Here is a 21,203-nt window from a genome sequence, read left to right on the forward strand (position 1 = left end):
AACTTTTTGAAAAGAAAATTACAGGCATATTTCTTCCATTTTTGTCGGAAAATTCAAAATTCAATTTTTATAAATTAAATAAAATTAATTTTGAAAATAAATAAATGAAATTATTCATTTCATTTCAAGCACGTGCCACGTGTTCAAGTGCCAAGTGTGTATGTATATATATATTTATATATTTTCATCTCCTCAAATTTTCATTTTGAAATTTAAAGAGACATATCTCATTATGAATTTATTTATTCTTTCAATATGGGAGATATTTTTATTTACAAGCTATTTCCATCACACACCTACCTAACTCAATCTGACAGAGAGGGAGAGGTGGGTGGAAGAGGTTTTTTTTCTTGTTGGGAGGGGGGGCTTTTAGTCATGACGTGTGGGGCTGACTCAGCGTTTGGCGATGACGTGTGGGGATGACTCAGTTGTGCACTATGACGTGTGAGGTGCTGACTCAGCATAAACGATGACATGTGTGGTGATTCAGTAGAAACGATGGCGTGCAAGGTGACTCAACACATTCCACCGGAGGAGAAATCAACTGGTCACCGACTCCGCTCCTCTCTGGCGGCGCAAAGAAGCAATTTTTTTTCATCTCCTGTATTTCAGTCACTTTACTTTTACATATATTGCTCCACCCAATAATTGCATCCCAATTTCCCCAACTTCCATACCCTAATTCTCAATTCTCTGCCGCTCAAATAATCGTTAAAGAATTATCATAATCATGTTGTTCCTCCCATCCAAACCCTAACTCTAGTTCCACAGCCTCACCGTTCTAGACGAGGGTGCCTGCGTCGGCGCCATCCAGAAATCATGGAGCTGCGCGATCGCCTCGACTGGTTGCAGGCTGTTCCTGGCCACGACCCCGTGCTTATCCGAGACGCAACAAAGCTCAAGATCTACGAACCCCGCCGGTAACAAAAGCTGGAGACTCCGAACGTTGTCCTCTATCCATTTGATCGTCTTTTCATGAGATTTGTATATTGAAGGTAATTAATTGTATGTACTCTTGCTTCATATCCGAATTGAAGAAAAGCCCATTAAACCTGATGCCATTTAGGTTCCATGAATCTGATTCCAGTGTGAAGTGCTATTTTCCTCTGTTTGCTTCAATCTCCAGTTGTTTGATTAAATGTCTCTTTTTGGCTACTTTAAGCCGAATTTTTGAGGTGACACGAGTTGTACATTGTTGATGTGTTTCTTGCAGCAGCAGTGAGGAAATGCTAGAATGCGGTAGGCATATGGACAATGCAGCAAAAGCTTCAAGAGGGGTATGCTCTAAACTCAAGAAGAGTCTGAATAAATCCGTTCGGACCCCTTTTGTTTGTAGCAAGAAGCCCACCATTTCTTGCAACAATCAGGCCGCTGTCGACTACCATAACACTTGGAAATAGAAGCAGAAACATGGATTCATTCATTATCATTATGGTACAGTTACACATGGGAAATAATGATATAGGCTTCTTTCCTGACCCTAGAGTTAGAGGCTATTTTCATCATGAAAACACTCAACAATTGAGATGCTTCTCAACGTAGACGGAAAAAAACACATGTTGAGAAGTATATGGAACTGCATTTTACACTCTCAGTCAGTATCATCTATCGGAGGTTAGTCAATCCTATCATCAGCAGTTTGTGGTTTAGTGTACAATAATAGCCTTCGACCCGCCAAAACTAGTCAGGGTTAGTGTACTCGAGCAGCATATGTGGCGATCTATAAATCTTCACCAACGTCCAGTAGAGTACCTCTTCAACTCCAAGTTCACCTTCTGCTCTTGCTGCGTATATATCCTCACAGATGGCAATCAACCTGGAGTAATGAACAAAAACTTATAACATCATTGCGGAATAGACAAAAAAATGGGGCCCAATGAGGAAAGAATTATGAAAGGAATCAGCAAAAATTTGGTAAATTTGGATAAAGGAAAATGTCCCCTATTACCTGTCGCATGAAGGAAGATTCTCGTATGGTATTCTCATCCGTAAGTCAGAGCATTGCATTCTAATAAACCGACCAACTGCAAGGACGAATGTGATATAGAGACCCCAAATACTGAATTTGCTGAGAGTCTCACCAAGAAATCCCTCTGCAAGAATTTCATGGATTAATAACACAACCGTTACATTCTTTCTTTCAATGTTGAAATCTCATCAATACTTACGTGGGGTTTCCTCTGATACAATGACGGCCATAGGCCCGGACAAAACTCCACAGCCATATGCGTCCAATGAATTGATATCATGGAATGACCACCATTCATGGATCGCATGATGTAAGACAATGTTCGCACTGACATCATTTACCTGACAACAATTAACAGATTGACCTCTCAAGTTGTCGTAATTCATCTCAAAGTTAAAGGCAGTAATGAGATCACTCTAAGTTACAGATAACCACGACAACAATCAAGGTAAGATAGTCCAAAGGCTTAAAGCAAGTTACCACAACTTTATAGTGCATCTGAATAAATTTCTGTTACCAAAGAAGTAGAAGATATAAACTGCCGATATGTATTCGACGGTACAAACAAAAAGTTGGAAAGCATACCTCCTGCTCGAAAGGTCTAATTTCTCCAGAACCAGTGACCCGGAAAAATCTTGGATAAATATTATAAATCCTAAAGCTACTCAAGGAACCATTCAGAACCGCCTCAACTTCTGATGGTTTTGGAAGATTTGATGGATCGACACTTCTGTCATATTTCACCATTTCCTTGCCTTTTGGTCGGTCTCTCATAAGTACCCAAGAAAACCTGATGTCCATGCTGCTACTATTAAGGGACCGGATAAAATGCTTCTGAACCACATCAGGGACAAGCCATAGAGAACTTGCATCAGCTTGGCAACAAATGAGCTGAATGTCTTTCACATTATATGAATCCAAATAATGTTGGAGATCAAGATCAGCATCTGCATTGACATTATCCCACGCAATTCTTTCACAAAGCGTTGTTTGATACAAGGTCAATCTGCCTCCATTTGTCTTGATGTCCAATTGAAAACTGGCATCATTGATCGGATTTGCGATATTTGTTGGATTACCGCTACTGTACATCTGTAAGAGAAAGGTCAGTGTCCCTTCAAAACAGGAAACCTTCAAAATGTTATTAATGGTGGCTAATTCAAGAATAGGAAATGAACTTTTCTAGTAAACTATGTCCCACTTGATATTCAACCTATGATAATATCAGCAATTAATGAGCTCACATACTCACCAGAATATATTTCACTCGACGAATAAGACTTTTAAGCACCTAAATAACAAAAGAAGCACATCTTCCATTTGAAGGAAATGAAATCAAGAATAACGTGTGAATGACAGAAAAGAGTGGTTTTTTTTTTATATATAACCATAAGAACCAAAAGGATTCTAGATACGCTTATAGGAAGCAAGATAATGAAGGAAAATCTTACTTTTTTTATTTTATATCAGTGTCTTTATGGTGAGAAAATGACAACTAGCAAACAAGAAATCTTAATTTTGATGGTCGCCTATTGTTTTTGACGGCCTAGCAACTAAAAGTTCAAAAAATTGTGTGCTTATTCTCTCTTTCCACTAGCAATCAAGTATGATATCATACTTATACGACATGTCGAACTCCGAAAGTGAAGTACGTGATGAAAGCATAATGAGGCATACTGCATAGCCTCGTTTCAGTATTCGCTGGCATCTTCTGGAACTCTTTTATGGAGCTCTGAGTGTCTTCAAAATTACTCTAATATGCTATGTTTGAGCACTATCTCTGGCATGCTTATCCACCGAAATAATTGAATTCCAGAAGGAACTCATCCACATTCCAAAAGATACTATGTTAAATATGGATTCTATGTTAAGTAATGAAGTTTTCTTAATTTCTTGGTCCAAATATCAATGCCAGTAGCTCCTTGTACCTACCTTTCTTATTACATTTTCTAAATTCTTGCTTTTCCTCCCACCCCCCACCCATTCCTCTTTTCCAGCCAATCCTCAAAACAAATAACATCAAGAAAACCAACTAAAAATATACAAATCATCCAATCATTTAATAAGATTTACATACACAAAAAATTTCAGCGAGCATCAAAAACTAAAATGAGATAGATAGGACATTTTTCCTCACAGTTAGCTTTTTGCCTTTTCTATAATAACACATTTAGTAATTTATTGCAGAGCAGAATTATTCCAGAATTGCTTACCAGCATTGGAGCCCAAATAACACATATAAGTATAAAGAATAGACATATTCCATTGCAGAACTTGGTCATCTTTGTCTGCTTCTCTCCTTGTTTATGCGAAGCCCTGTTCAGTACATTATCACATTTCACAAGATACAAGCTCGCGTTTATGTCCTCCAACTGAAAAAGGATACAAGAATATCAGTGACCATTTTAAATTTATTATTTAGCTGAGATGTTCAACTAAATCAAATAGGAGGCTAAATAGATGAAAAAGGTGGGTTGCTGTCATATATTCCCAGTATCATCAAACAAGTCAACACTTTCAATTCACAAATTGGACCCTTCTTTTCGAAAAATCGCACATAAGCACAAAACTTGAGACTCTGAATTTACCAACATAGGATACATTAAAAAACTAGTTCTCATAAACATTTATTAGAAAATATAAGAATTTATTAAATATTAAATAACTTATCTTCTATCTTTCAGCAATATAATAATTTTCGTCTTTTCTGATCATTAAGTTTATGGTAATATAATAGAATAAATTTTGGAGAAATGGAATAGTCTAATATAAATCTAATATTATTTTAATTATTCTTAAAGATGTTATAGAGAAGCACAATATGTGTTGCATCTTTACATTGGTTTGGAGTTTCAAATTAAACTTTCTCCCAGTGAGTACTTTCCTTCAACTTGCATTGACATACAACCACTTTTTGCAGTTCTGACTTTAAATTTTAGCTGATATTTTATTATTTTTTAAATGATTTTAATAATGTTCTATAGTCGTTCTCAGGCTTTGTGTTCTGGATAGTGGGTACCACACAACTCCTGCTCAGATACCCATCCAGCGAATCCATTAGCTAAACCTGAAGATGAAGGCCACGTAAAACTTCTACTTGCATAAGGCTGTTGGTGTATTGGTTCGCTCTTTGCCAAATAAAGAAAAGCTGGAGTCATTTCTCATGTTACTCGAGGGGTTGGCCAATCTATGCTGCCTCTCCTCTTATGTGCAATGAAACAAACCAGTAATCACACTGAGACAGAGTTTCACCACATGGAGTCCCTGCATCTAGCTACTAGCTACAGTTTCTTTGTCTCATTCTAGTGCATGTCAATTCTTTACTTTTTACCTATGATTTTATGCAGGGAAGTCATCAGTCTATCCAACCAGTAATCCTGGATTCTCCTTTCCCTATTTAAAAAATCTGAACCCACTTGAAGTTGGGCACCTGTTACTATTAGACATCTGATTCACTTGCTCGTAAAATTTCCAGCATGGTTTCCAGTGACAACCACCATGGAAAAACAAGGAGTCATAAGAAATATACTTAGAGCAGCAACTAATGGAAACTTGTAAAACTCACCTTCAGCCAGTCATACATTGTCAATGATGTGGTCGTGCATGACCAATCTAGGACGCATCGCAATTCATATAAGAAAGGCAAAGCTCGATAGAGCCTGTACCCAAGATAGTTAACACGAGAAACTTCACTGGTTAGGAACTGGCGATACAATGTGCTTCGATGGGGCACGCCATAACGAATTTGCATTGCTTGTAAGGCCAGAGAAATTGCTTTAGTAAGATATATTGCCCGAAGGGCCAGCCCAGCAGTATTCTGCCGCGAAGTATCCATACTCCAAGCATACTCAGTGCTAGCATAAGTGAAAAGAATGAGGTTGAAAACGTAAAAGATGACCTTTCCCGTAGCAAATGAACATAGGTATATGATGCGATCAACAACAATCAAGAAGAAGATTATCTGCAAAAGGAAATCCAAGCACATCAGGAAAACAAATAAGCATGTAGGGGCATAATCAAGGATATTCACATTTGCATATGCAGTATTTCACGCTCACAAGAGACTCCACCGAAAATCAGGACTCATTGAATCAAGTTGAGCCACATGGTTTACTTTTGGAAGACAATCATTTGACAATTCACGTAGATATAGCAGCGTTTTCTCCTTGTTTATTATTATTATTTGTAACATGTTATTTTAACTTTTCCCCGTTTTACAATACATCCCCACAGGACAGAAGAGGATATGTCCTTACCATTAAAATAAATACAAACTCTTTTGGGAATTGATCCTCAAATTGATAGTACTCAAGAAATTCACTTTTATTTTTAATGACCGACTGGTAGAATATGGCAACCAGAAAGAAAACGATCAAGTCAGCACCAAATATATAGGCATATAGATCAATTTCTCGTCTTCCGCCCCCAATTACTGAAAGTATGGGGTAAGGAAATCCAACTACTTCAGCAAGCCCCCAGTGTTGTGCTTTAAGGATCTCCTTCGCTACATCAGCCGCCGGAGTAAGAGATTTGAACTGTTCTGATGGCCTACAGTCTGTTGAAGAAGCAACATAAACCACTTCAAAAACAGCCAAGGCCACATTAGTGTCTTCAGAACTCTTTTCAATGCTTCGAATTTGAACCTTGCTTGCACAGGGGCAGCGCTTTGGCATTTCACACTTGCAGTTTTCATCATGTACAAGCTGCAGCAGCTGATTGATTCCAGATTCAATCCTCTCCGGTTGAATCCCATCCTCTGGCCACACTTTGACATCCATGGACAATTGAACAAAGTATGGAGGAGATTCTGCTTCTTGTGTCAGTGATTTCCAGTATCTAGAACAGCTACTGACCACCAATCCAACCACCTGTTTTATTAACTGGAAAACCTTCTTTGCTTTCTCACTCCAGCTAGAGACAGAATGAAACTCCACTCGACTGAGCAAACCCCCTTTGCAATTAGTAAATCCTACCGAAAACCATTCACCATCTTTTGCAGTTATAGAGCTCTGTATTAGAGTAAATAAATACACCAAAAACAGAGGCAGTAAACTGATAACAAATGACGATGTTATCTTTTTAGTAGGAAACCCCAACTCACGTAGAAGGCTGGACTGGATTTTGAAACCACAATGCTGGATCATTATTTGGTACAAATACTGAACCAAAACATAAATTTCCGTATAGATTAGCATTATAACCCAGAAGATGTAATTTGGCCCAGTATTGACGCAGAGTGCATATAGAAAGAGAGCAGCCAAGTAAACCATAGAAAGCAAACTGAAATTCCAAAGGAAAACAAGAACAAAACAACAGTAACAGACCACATCATTGTTCGATCGCATCTGGGACCATATATGACGGACTATTCGTCCAATCTGCAGACTTGCAGAGCTCGGAGTTCTACTCTTGTCAGACTGCAGAGAAGATGAACTGCTCAAATGTGTCTGTTTAATATCTGGGATCCTTTTCTCGTTAGAAAATCCATCTTCCAAAGTTGACGGCTCATTTGAATCTGAATCTTCAGGTGCGATATTCAGAAAGCTCACAAGATTGCTAACTGCCTGATTTCCAATTGACTGTACTTGAGAAACACCATCACCTATCAATTGTACAGCCGAAGCTAAAGGGTTTTCGTTTGACTGGGTTTTACCTTTCTTTACTTTGTCATAATCATTAATAGCATAATCACTTGCATCCTCCCCAAGTTCAGTTATCTCACTGATAGAAGCATCCATTGGGTGCTTTGTAGAGTCTACGGCAAATGGAGTTTCTGCTCTTGCGCTTCTGGGAGATTCATACACATTGAAAAGGAAAACTGAATCAGGATTAATATTGCTATCCTGTTTCTCAAGGTTGCCAGTGTCTTGCAGATTAAGTAAAGCATTCTTCCGTCTTCTCAAGCCTTCATTAGTAGGTGAAGCAGTGGGACAAGCTGTAGCAGAATTCATACCATGGAGCTGGATTTGTAGGTTGAGCATCTCTGATTTCATCTTCTCCACTTGTAAGTTACGCTGACGTTTCTTCTCTTCGGACTCACGAATATGCTGCAACTGTTCAGTTTTCCAAGCAGCTTTCTTCTCTTGCTCCCGTACAATAGCACCAATTTGCTCCGCTTCAAGATATCGAAATACATAATCAAACTCTGAGGAAGCAAACATATATGATTGACATGATACCAGGACAAAAATGATAATTTCTACCAATGCAGATCTTGATGTAATCCGAAATCCATAATCATACTTGTAGAAACCAATCACCTCATAAATGTAATCAATGGTTCCACACTTCCCCGCATTAAAATCACCAATAAAAGGAGACTGATAACCCAGAGAGAGAACAATTACAGCAAAATTGTATACACGCAAATACTTGAAGATCTTATTTTTCTTCTTTAGTATGGTAAGCCTCATACGGAAGAAAATAAGAGCAAAGCAAAGGTATCCAAGGTGCAGGATGTCATACTCCAGAGTTCCTGTAATTAAAATCAGAGAAAGTACTAGATCTAATAGATGACAGTAGCAGTAAACCCTCAAATAGTCCAGAAATGTCCACATGCTTTTGGTTTCAAATGAGAGATCTCGCCAGACAAAAGCATTTTTCCGCTGAGAAACCATCTTGTGATAAGTAAATGACCCTGAAAAACTTGATGCACGGTCTGCACGGAGTTTAAAACATGCGACCATGAAGACCACAAAATAACTGATCAGTGTGCGAGGATCATCAACCACAATCCCTGTCGGGGTTAAGAAAAGCAAAAAAGGATCAGCAAACTAATTTGGAAAATTAGAGTTTGACAGAGAACATCAAGCATGATAACAAATTGCTCAGGCATGATCTAATTCTATTGGTATTTCAGGGCAAGGAGATATAGCTTTCCAGGTGAAGTGCCTCTTTTGGGAGCTTTAATGAAACAATACAGCAAACACATAGTCAACGTCAACAGGTCTCAGATGATATGTCCACACTTCTGTTAAATAAATATCATGTGATTATTTGACTTACAACAAAGAAAAAAAAGAAAACTCGCAAGCTTCTAAAAACTTTTTGAACTATCTGAAACTGTTAAGGTAATTTGCATAAAGGAGAAAGCTACCACATTAAGATAAAGAAAGTTCTATATTTTAATGAGTAGCAGATAACAAAGGAAGAAAATCATACCCAACCAACACTTCACACAAAAGTGAAAATATATTTTTGAGTTCTTCCAGCAATCATGGCAATGCCCATGGGTGTCCGAATCATGCTCATCCAAAGTAATGACATTCTTCCACATAGCAAAGTATTCGGCAAGAAGAATGGTAGCAAACAGAAAGACAAACACAGGCCACAGTTTACGTATGATAGGACGTCCCAACAGAACACATGTAGCGAGACATGCAATATAGAACATAGAGATGGCATTCAATAAAGCAAAACTGGCAAGTAGTAGTGCTATCATATTGATCTCCAGGCCAAAGAGGTTGAACATGTTCTCCATCCAAAACTTCAAATAAACTTTTAGTGTTGTCTTCTGCATTTCAAATCTCTCCTGTCTCAGAGCGACAATCCTTTTCTTATTCCATTTGGGATTTTCCTTCATGCTTCCCCAGATATAACCAAATGAATATTTTCTATTATTTCCATTGTGAGTGCTTCTACTGGAGGACGAGTCCTCAGATGTTTGATCATTACCAGGCATTAAAGGCCATGAGTTGCTTCTTGCCCTTTGTGCAGAAAAGTCACTAGAACTAGATTCAGGTAATGTCCGGTTACTCCCATTGGAAGTTGGACGAACAGTCAAAACATCTTCAGCTGAAACAAATAAAGGACAGGGTTCCTGTAATATCCCTTCATTCAGAAGGGAACGTGGCATTGTTTCCAACCAGCGGAAAACATTATACTGAAGGGTACATGCAGCAATCACCAGCACTTTTGCCCTCAAGCCTGCTTCTAGGCCCTCAAAACTTTGTCTATATACCTGTAAACCCAGGAAAAGCGCCAAATCGTGGTGCTTTTGTCCAGGAAACATTTTAGCAAGTTTACCACACATCTGAAACAGATATTCAGCTGTAACCAGAAATCCTGTGTAAATTGCGAATGCTTTCGATGGTATTCTGGAAGCTTTAGGCAGGGCAGTAGACAAAACGAGACCAAGAAGATACAGAAAGCCAAATGCACTTATTGGAGACAATGAAGCATAGAACAGGGCAACAAACAAAATCTTTTGACTGTGCCAGATCAGAAATCGTTTAGTGAACCCCAATATTCCCAGCTGCAATGAATCAGGATCTTCCGGTATTATGCATCTGCTTTGTCTTCTCTCGTAGCTGTAAAGTTGCATGACAATCACAATGGCCAGAGACTCCCCAAGATTTTCCAACAAAGCAGCTTCAGCATCATACCCAAAGCATACATAAAGATCGACTTTTTTGGACATCCACATCTCGAAAGTGGGAAAAATGCTCAAAATATAAATGAATAAAAAAACCGTAATTGCATATGCTTTGAGTGGAAACCATAGACGCCTTTTGGTCCTCTCAACAAGCTGTCTCCCGATGATCCAGAAAAGGAGAAGGAAAACATAACCAAATGATATGTAATTAGGTCTCACAAGGTACACCGCGAGAAGAATGGTCAGGAAAGCAATGTAGGTTCCAAATGATCTGTAAAGAGATAAGAACTTCTCTCCAATTGCAGTCAGATACAGTGCCACCCTTCTTTCTGAAAGATGGAACAAAATTAGCATATACATGTTTAGTCCAAAAGAGTAAATATTTTTGAGAAGCACCATTACCATCATGCATAATTGATTTTTTTTTCCTGAAAAAAGGGGATCAAGCACATTGTTGCACCAAAAACTATAGGGGAGCAATTGATGATTGAGTATTTTTAAGGTCCCTAAAATCTGATGGCATGCATATTTCTAGAATGGAACTCTGCGTCTAATATAGCTCAAAATAACAAATGAAACAGGAGTATGCCAACAAGTTATCCTTTGAAAAGGTTACAGTACCATGGGAATGATTCTCACAGTCATCCCTTGTGTTGGAGGTGGCATAAACTGACAAAAGAACCGATTTGTTCAAACCGGCTTTCAGAATGCTAAATCCAATTGGAGGAGAAGGTGTGTGCTGAACAATGGCAGAAAATGAGAACAACATTTCAAAACCATGGTTATGAATGGCGCAAAAGCATGCAAGCAGAGCTATTTCCAGGAAGTCCCAAGTACTATCCCTTTCAAGGAGACCTACAAACATTTTATAAACAAGTTAGCAAACATAAAACATAAGTAGTATGGAATAAATGGAAAAATGCTAGACAACATTGAACAGTGATTAGCCAAACAATTAAGGAATTTAGATGAATAAACCCACACCTAATTGTGACAACACTTCCAAACTTATAGAGCCTTTCTGTTCCAGTTTTCGAGAGACAAGATTAAGCTGAAGAATATATAAAATCGCAAAATGAGCCTCGCTCAGAAGAATAAGGGCTTGGCGCATTCTTGCATCGACTTTATGGCTCAAAAGGTACACAAAGAAGAATATCACTGAAATTAAAGAAAATTGCACTTGGTTATAAAACAAGCAGACCAGTAGTAAAATTAAAAATCCAAACTTCATATTTTGACATACTATAAACAGCATGAATTAAACCAGGTTTTGTAGCTATTAGGAAAATCAGCAACAGCATAATAGGTCGAGAACATTTCCGCAGCCCCCAAGCAATTGTAGCCACAATCAAGACCTTGGCATCTTCTTTCACTGCAACCATATACACAGAGTAAATAGAGTAGTCTAGATCAATTTGAAAGACAGGTAGAATTGAGTAGAAAAGATTTCACAAAACAAGCATGGCAACAGCAAGAAGAATCTAACTCTATCAAAAGGAACATAGAGTACACATCCAAAATAAACATAGAGTCTTTTGCTCACTCTTAACTTGAGATGCAACAAGCATTTAATAAGGCATGACGCAAGGCAACATGTCGCAAGTAAGAATTTCCTAACCACTGTGGAAGATTGCACCAGATATTTTTTCTCCGAAAATGGATAATAGCAGCCAAACTATTACGAGGGCAATTCTTCCAGTTTCACATCCGTATTCTGACTTAACGTATTAACAATCAAACAACACACATTTGATTTTTCCGAGGCTAAATAAGCAGTATAATTGCAGGCAGTGGCGATTAAGGAAGCAATCAAAACTTAAATAGGTGAGGCCAACTCCAGGGAGAAAAGAAATTGTGGCTAGGAAATGGTCTGATATATTTTGATAACTGTCCGCAAGATATATGTTGGATTACTTATGTGAAATTTTGTGGATTGTACTCTTGGATGGCTAGAACCACTTAAGAGATGCATGCAATTGGAATGTTTTTGCATAAGTAAATGAACTCTTGGTAGTTCCTTCACATTCAATGATGTCTCTTGCAGGTTAGGGTTTCCCAGATTGAGTTAGTTTTGTGGTGTGGCGGGTGCCCACCACTCAATGCGAGAGCAAGTCTTCAGATAAGACTTGAATTTCAAACTGACACCGTTAGCATAAACATCTGTACCTTCCTCAATCTGATTCTCATTAGAGGACTGCTCCTCATTTGACAGGCATAGAAATACTGAGTTGTTTACAAGATTGCCAAGAGCTACAAGAATTCCAAGACTGAATTGTGCTAGAAGGAAGAACCCAGGGATAGGATAATGCCACAATCCAACCATCTCCCAGATCTCCATATCCTGGGTAAAATGGAAAAATAATCATAAACTTCACCCAAACTAAGGGCTCACAAACTCAAGTTGAGGATTAAGATAAGGAGGTACCTTGCCAAGTTTCCAGTTCACATATGCAAAAGCCACATTGAAAACATATGTGCTCACAGCCCACAAGAGAATGAACACAAGAAGCAACCCATTCAACCGATGCAACCGGAACAAGGACGGGAAAGCATACAAAACATACCCAACATACGCAAGTAATCCAAATGCACATATACTTGCAAAATGGAAGCTCCAGTACGAGAGAGCGAACAACGATATCTGTCATATTTACATCTGAAATTTAAAATATAAGAATGGAAAATGCAAAGAGAATGCTAAAATGTTGTATTATTGTAAACCATTTACAGATTAAGTAGTATGTTTTATCCACCAGTGAACAAGAGTTTAATGCACATGCATGCATTGATGAAAACAATCTCGAGTTTGTAACTACGTACAGGGAAGCCATAAGTGAACCAGTTGATACTGAAAAACCTGAAAACAGTTCCCCTCAGTAAAATATTGGTGTGCCTTACACCAGACCTACAAACCAGAGAAACGATTTAACTTATGAAAGGGGAGATGGCATAAAACCTTAACATAAGAAAGTATAAGTTATAAGAAAAAGAATATTCTGATTCAACCCCCCAATTTATGCTACTTAATCCTTGAAACTTAAAGCATTATAATAGGAGAAGACATGAGTACTACTTTCCATACAAAAGAATATTATTGAGGAAGATCGTCTCAATAATTATACTAGCTCTCCTAAAATCCAAGAGAAAAAATATTTATGTTCATCCTTGTGAACCAAGATTGACTTTGCTAATGTTCCTCTAAAGATATTTGCTATCTCATCCAGAATGTCAAATGCAAGTAAAATAATTAAATGAAATCAATGAGCAGCATTTACCTCAACTGACGAACAAAGAAAGAACTTTTTGAGGGAAGAAGTTGCTCAGTTAAGCTGCCTTGTCTCATGGACATCATGAATTCCATGTCTTGTAAATCATGTTTTACGAAAGAGAGCTGCACATGTATTCCAGAATGAGTAATTAGTTGTTCAAATGCACCATTGAATCATTACTTAAAAAATTTCTTCCCCCAATGCAAGTTAACTTTCTAGTTCAACTACCTAAGGAACTGTTGTGTAATCGTCACAATTCCCTGTTATAAAAAATATTTGTTGTCCATTGTCTGGGGGACAGACTATGAAATTAAAAGAATGGAGGTGTATGGACTGTACAGATTGAGAGAACTGACAGGATGGCGTATTACAGGAGATAAGGATGGAAGACAAGAGCCCTTCAATATTCCTAACAATAGTATTTCTCTCTACCATGATCTTCAAAATAACACTTCCTTCTCCATGTCAGAGAAATCAGTCTGACAGAATTTGCACATGCAGATCCGTCGTGCATGCACCAACAAAACAAATACAAGTAATAGATATTTTCTGCACTTTAAGAGGCATAATGTGAAAAGAGGTACGGAGCCTTGAAATCAAGAAATAGAACTTTTTCAACATGCATATCAGGCATACTTAGTCCATAGCCATTAAAACAAGAAATAAAACCTTTTCACTTTAAAAGATTTATCTGCAGTAGAAGAGAGACAATGATACATATAAAAGACATATAAATCAAGACTGTTTAAACATGTTATGTACACCGTACATCCAAATTATTCTTAAGTGAATTATAGACAGCATGCAAATTACAGGTCAAATTGGAACCTAAGACAACAAATGCGTACCATATAGTAGAACACCATCAGAGAAATACCAGAACAAATTTCTTGCCAATCGGAATCAACAGATGCTTTGTATAGGCCAATCAAGTCAGCTATCATTTGAAATGATTGCGGAAATCCAATAGGAAGCTGATACACGTAAAGTAGGAAAATGGTGAAGCCAGCATATACCTGGAGCAGCTTCCACCACCTTCAAATCATGAGAACATAAGCAGTGATGGAAAACTAAATTTCTGAAATTAATTTGTGGACTTTCGGTTTCAGATTATCCTTTCAGAATGAAAGACCAAATTTTAAAGTATTAAAAGGATGAAATACCTGAAAAGGCCTAAAAAGTTGCTCGTTAAGGACCAATCAACAAGACCAACACAGCTGCAAATGAACAGAGGTAAAGAAATCCAAGAAGGATTGCTGATCCCCGAAGCCAACTGCACAGCAGGCAGAACTAAGCAGGAAACCAACCTAAGCCGATAACCTTCCATTTGGTACCAGAAAAAGAAGATAAACATAGTCAAAATATGAAATTTTTTGTGATACTGGACCTTACTTATATTTGTTTTTTTTCAAAAACAAAACAACACAGCATATGTGACAAGCGACCTGCACTGCGTGGAGTTTCTACGCGAACCCTTGTGCACATAGAATTAAAATCAGAAAGAAATAACTGATGATATTATAACTGAGGGCTCATCATTTTTGAGCATGCAGTAAAAAATCCAAATCAGACTAGTCCTAGCAGAACCACAATACAACAAATTTTTTTGAAGAACAATTATTGACCTAAAAATTGTGAAGACACCTATCTCTGTAAAGTAGTTCTGGTTGTATTTTCTCCACCAGTGAGTTTGTACGTTATATTTAAGCAAAACTTTACTTGAGTAACAACATGCACGAATATAAGAATGCTTCACCAGATCTTTTGTTTCTTATAACTGGTTAACAGTCAAACCAATGCGGTTGACAGTAACTTGGACAAACCTATGTGTTCAAGAACTGAAGACAAATAACCCCAGCATGAAGCTCGAGATTCTGTAAAGCCAAACTTGTTTCTGTTGATCTCAATGAAAGCAACAAGCGTCGCTGATAATTCTACAAGGAGGAAATAGATTACAGTGGGAGATCTCCAGGAATGGACCCTGCCAAAGCATATCATATTAGATAGTTATCAGGTAATGTATAACGTAAAAAGAAGGAAAAAGTGCAGCACTTAAATAATCCATCCATGCAGAAGTAGCAAGATAAAGAATAAACAGCCCTACTTCATAAGTCCAAATAGCTTTATCCACCAGCCATCCTGAATGCTCCATTGCGAACCCAGAATTGCACATAGAGTAAGAAAAATCACTTGCACAACAATCACGATAACCGAGTATATGAAAACAAACCACAAAGAGAGGACTCTCCATCTAAATCGAAATCCTGAAGAATATACAGAAAAGAGAGGAGAAGAGAAAAGACAAAACACACAGTTAGAAAATTAAACACTTAAAAAAAGCAATATTTCCAACATGTCTATTGAGGGGAAATGGCAGTGAATCTAATGAGCAGATAGACAGTTGATAAATGCCATTATAGCAGGTGTCAAGGTAAAGTAGCCTAGTTCAAAACAAACCATTACCTCTTTTGGGGAAAGACAACTGGAAAAGAAGAGAAGTCACCAAATTAATGAGAGATATCAAACTCCAATTTAGTAACCCAGCTGCAAAAATAACATAGCTTCTAAGTAGTAATAGTAGAATCAAGGGAAAACAAATTCAAAAAGCTCAGTACAACTGCATACACATGTAATGTAGTGAGAAAAAACAAAACCTGTCCAATAGATACATACCACAATTATGATATGACCTGACTTCTCTTGCTTCTTAGAGCAAGAATTTCCTAAAAAATCTAAATATGCTCATTGCAGCAGACCCAAAAAGTGATTTTCAGGTCTTAATCTGGGTAGAAAACGAAATAAAGAGTAGTACAGATACGCACACTATTATGTTTTCCTCTTCTCAAATACATTTATAACTTTGTTGTTTCACGAAATCCAAATTTAACAAAGAAAGAAACAAAAAGGCCATTGGCAGGAATATCTTACGACAACTTATAATATGGTTAGATATTATCATGCCACAGTATTTTCCTGTCCACATACCCTTCAAATTACCCTTGCACGTTAACTCAGGCAATCTTGCCACACATATAACAAGCAGGAAACAGCAACAAGGTAAAATCTTGGAAACACTTGGATGGAATCTAAACAATGTATTACTTCAATCAATCTTGAGACATAGACACAAACAGTTGGCGGCAACAAAGTAAAATCTTGAAAACAGTTGGACAGAATTAATGTCCATTTATCCAAGAAACCGGCGGCAAGAACATATTAAAGAAAAAGCCCCATTCTCGATACCTGTCAAGAGCAACAGCGGCAACACAAACCCCCCCAAGATTCTCCCCATTGTTGCCACTTTCAACGACTCAATCCCATCTCCAAGTTTCAGAAGCTGCTTCCATCAAGAAGACGGTCTTTAAAAGAGAAAACCCCTCTGATCAAGAAAGTGGCGTCTACAGAAACATCTGGAAGTTAAGTCTACAAAATTCCCAGCAAGAATCCCAATACTCAAAACTCTTGGTCATTCCAATCAAGAAAAAAAGGGATGCTTAAGCCCCACAATTGAACCCCAGTTGATCAAGATATCTTCCTAAATATAAGGGACAGTTGATGCGTGAAAATTTAGCGACACGGAGTGTGTGAAATTGTGGTAAATTGGTAATAAAATTTACTATTACGGCTAGGAACCGTATAGACTATTATGCAGTTTTGACCAATCAGATTTTGTAAAGGAAGAAAATGGCGTCAAATGTACGATAGAGCCGTTGGTTGACTTTCGAGATAGGTGGAATATCCATTTCTCCGGAGGGCATTCTTGTCATCTGTATGGACCCATTGGGCCCAACCCAGACTGTAAAATCTGAATCCTGTTCTTTCCTCCGCCCGGCCCATAAACCCTTTTTAATGGGCCAAATGTAAACATAATTTCAGCCCAACAAATGTTATGACAACGACTTTAGTGAAATAAAAAATCTATTTTTCTCCAAATTTAATTTATTAATAAGGAAAATTTTCATAAAATATTCCCTTCACATTTAACTTCTATTAAATAAGATTTTCATACCATATAACATATAAAATTGGTGAATAAAAATACCTCTTTCAAGAATTTTATTAATATTCTCTAGTCGAATCCGATGATCAAATGGCTCGATTATTATAATAAAATATTAGTATTTTTAGTATCACCTTGGACGTAATGAAAAATTATATATTATTTTATTATATCATAAAAAAATGGGTTGAGAATATTTTCATTTTATTTTATTTTTTGAAGAAATACAAAATAATTGTATTTTTTATATTTTCAGTTAAATTCGTCGTAAAATTCGTACGACTACTACATAATACTCCTCATAAAAAAAAAGGTAAAAGAAATTAAATGTTTTTCTTGTTTCCATACTTCAAATTCAATATTGAATTTGTCCCATAATTGTTAAGAAAAGATAAGTATATGGTTGAAATTGTTTGAGTGTCCTTAAAGTTTGCTCAATTCAAAGTATTAATATTGGACCACATGGATTCATGTGGAGCTACAACTTTAATTCATTTTTCATGACATTATGGTTGACCAAATTTTATTTTATACTATTCATTAATTTATGTGATTAAAATTAGTAATATTCAATGGTATTGTAAATACAATAGGTTATCTTCACGTCTAATTTATTATAATTATAAATATTTTTTTATTATTTAAAAAATTATAAATATATTTTTAAAATTATAAATATCTTAATAAAATTTCCTCTTTACAACTCATTGTATGAGGGTATTTGTTAGAATATTTGTAATTTTAAAGAGGTATCTGTAACTTTTTAGACATCAAGAATATATTTATAATTATGATAAATTTTAAAAAAATCTGTTGTAATTTACTCAAAATAGTATTGCCAGACACTCTATACAGTTTACTTGAATTTTAGAAGACATGGATGTATTGTTGTTTACTCAAGTTGCTATATACTCTATACAGTTTATTCAAAATAGTATTCAGTTTGCTCAAATTTTCAAAGAGTTCGTTGTAATTTTATTCAAAATAGTCCGTTGTAGATATTATTGTTGTTGTTAATAATAATAATATTGCAGTCAAATGAGGTATATACAGTTTATTAAATACAATTTATCTTATATGACTATTTTCTAAATGATTTTTTTGTCGAAAAACATCACATGTAATGTGCATGTAATATTTGAGAGCAATGTAGTGATGTGCTTCCAGCATGTACATTGCATGTGAAGTTTTCTAGGCAGAAAAATCGACAAAAAATAATCATATGTGGTAAAGTGCAAATTTCACAAAATTGAGATAATAAATTGACACACATACACACACCCCCAAAAAAAAAGTTTATATAATAAAGTGTAAAATGACCGTAGTTCGAATGACAAATTGTAATTTGCTTTAAATTAAAATCAACTTAACTTATTTTGAAGTTACTATTTTTCACATTTATTAATTATTCTTTGAATAAATATATAAATAAACAAAGTTGGGTATAAGTATTTACATAGTTCAGTTAATATTTTCTGTCTTTCCTAATTAATGCTAGAAAGTATTGAATTGTGAATTTCTATATATCGTTAATTCAAAATACTGCACATATATTTCCAAACATTAAATTTTTTAAAAAGCAATTAACGAAAATAAGTAAATTATTATTAGCATATTCTAATTCATATGAATTGCTAGTTTAAAATTTTAAATTGTATTATAAGTTCCAATAAAAAAAATTAAAAATCTCATTTCATTATTAAACTTTTCGAAATAAAATTTTCCATCTTTTTCTTTGGGAAGCTCATCTTTTACATTAATTTAAGATTGTTTTGTGAGCTTTTCTTATATATATGAATACTAGCCACCATGCCACGTCGTTCCTGTATACATATAATAAATAATATTTTATGTTTTAAAGTATATTATGAATAAAACCATATATATAAACCAATAAAAAAAAGAAAAGAATGAAAGAAAGCAACAAAGAAAAAAAAAGCTACGAAAATCAACTTAGGAATATTATTGGTATAACGATAAAATTGGTGTTGCGATGTCATAACCGTCATTTATAAGAGAAAAATGTCTTTTGTTTTACCTAACACATGAGAGTAGAGTTTATATTAAAACAGTGGAACATGTTTTTTCACTACCAAAGAATTCGACCATTATCATACAGGTTGTTAATTTATGTGATATGTAAAATTTTCACTTGTGATTTAAAATACGTATTTTAGTATTATATATCTCACGTATTTGGAATAATTGAAGTCTAAAATATCCACTTGATTTTATAAGTGAAACGACCCTACAACCTATAAAATAGAGTTTAATGCAATTTGTTTTCTGTGATATTACAAATGAGCAAAAAAAAAAAAAAAACAAAATAGCAATTTAGTTTTTTATAATTTTTAAAATGAAGCAATTTACCCCCTGTCTAGGGAGGTAAAATGCTTAATTTTAAAAAATATTGAGGTTAAATTGTTGCATCTTAAAAAATATAAGGAGATAAATTGCAAAAATCTTTTTATAAGAGGTAATTCACACATTGGCTAAATTTTATTTTTCCCTTATAAAATATAATATCTATATATATATATATATATATATATATGTTTTTTGGTCTGAGACCACAAAAATTGCCTTAATCCAATTAAACTATAAAGTGCGAAAAATTGAAATATTTAAAAGCCACAATATTGGGTTGGACTATAAAATTATAAAAATTGCCCCAGTCCCTATCATGTACACTATCACAATTTTATCATTTCAACCAGCAATCTTCAAATAATATTGTTTTACCTTTTATTTTCTACTAGTAAACGACACTTGATGTGTGTGAAAAAAATAAAAAATAGTAATTATGCATTTGATCTTAATAATATATTTGTGAAATGATAAAATATTAAGTAAAATATATTAGTTTACTATAATATCATCACGAAATAAAATTATAATAAATGGAGTATTTAAAAGAATAGAAAATGATTGAAGTTACATATTGGTAATTACAATTTTTAGATGAAATTACAATATAAGCCTACGAAAATATGAGTTAAGAAGAACAAGGACATTTTTGTAAATCTACGTAATGCACATTATATTAATTTTTATAAACCTCTTATACTTAATAAATAGTATTGATTTCCCTTCAAATATTTTTTTCTCAAACTCAAAGCTAAGGAGGTGCGTCTCCACCGGGCAGCCCAACAGGCCTATCCCTATTGTCCCATAAATAATGTAGCAAGTTCATATCTTGTTCACTTTTACTAACTTGGCAGACCTAAAAATGAATCTAATCCATTAAGATGACTTAGTGTACAAGAAGGACAACATGTCACATGTATTTATGAATTACAAGACACATCATACAAAAAAACCAACAATAAACTCCTCCTATATCGTCGTTGGTTAAGCTGGTTACAATAGGTAAAACAAAACCCACTGAATCCGAGTTGATTGACAAGACTTGCTCAAACTGTCATAACTTCTTTAAAATAAGTCCAACTCGTAATCTATTTTCTTTTTTAGTTATCTAACTCATACAACTTTCTAATAGTGTATTGCAAGTTGAAACTACTTTTAGAATTCACCCTCCAGTGGCTTATAAATAAAGGCTATTGTGCAGTCATATTAGTAACAAGTATCTCA

At 35.5% G+C, this 21,203-nt stretch overlaps 1 protein-coding gene and 1 long non-coding RNA gene across 4 annotated transcripts; one reads left to right on the forward strand and one right to left on the reverse strand.

Moving 5' to 3' along the window:
• Positions 372-1,637, forward strand: LOC110012106. The gene is made up of 2 exons (XR_002287183.1): positions 372-995; positions 1,214-1,637. It is a non-coding gene; the product is annotated as an uncharacterized LOC110012106 (long non-coding RNA).
• Positions 1,398-17,224, reverse strand: LOC105165271 (piezo-type mechanosensitive ion channel homolog). Of its 3 annotated transcripts, XM_011084231.2 has the most exons (21): positions 16,856-17,224; positions 16,076-16,156; positions 15,717-15,876; positions 15,436-15,593; positions 14,776-14,932; positions 14,461-14,647; positions 13,619-13,734; positions 13,164-13,248; positions 12,769-12,984; positions 12,510-12,684; positions 11,587-11,715; positions 11,328-11,501; positions 10,965-11,198; positions 9,131-10,672; positions 6,226-8,705; positions 5,535-5,930; positions 4,183-4,341; positions 2,555-3,061; positions 2,169-2,310; positions 1,949-2,093; positions 1,398-1,816 (listed from the first exon to the last, which is right to left on the reverse strand). In XM_011084231.2, the coding sequence occupies exons 1-21, from the start codon at positions 16,902-16,904 to the stop codon at positions 1,681-1,683; spliced, it is 7,428 nt and encodes a 2,475-aa protein (XP_011082533.1). In that variant the 5' UTR covers positions 16,905-17,224; the 3' UTR covers positions 1,398-1,680. The 3 variants fall into 3 exon arrangements, with proteins under 3 accessions (XP_011082533.1, XP_011082534.1, XP_011082535.1); XM_011084232.2 differs by lacking the exons at positions 14,776-14,932; positions 15,436-15,593; positions 15,717-15,876; positions 16,076-16,156; positions 16,856-17,224 and having other exon boundaries at positions 14,490-14,613; XM_011084233.2 differs by lacking the exons at positions 14,461-14,647; positions 14,776-14,932; positions 15,436-15,593; ... (1 more) ...; positions 16,076-16,156; positions 16,856-17,224 and adding an exon at positions 13,969-14,434.

The sequence above is a fragment of the Sesamum indicum genome, linkage group LG6 (assembly GCF_000512975.1).
Source record: "Sesamum indicum cultivar Zhongzhi No. 13 linkage group LG6, S_indicum_v1.0, whole genome shotgun sequence".
Classification (NCBI taxonomy): domain Eukaryota; kingdom Viridiplantae; phylum Streptophyta; class Magnoliopsida; order Lamiales; family Pedaliaceae; genus Sesamum; species Sesamum indicum.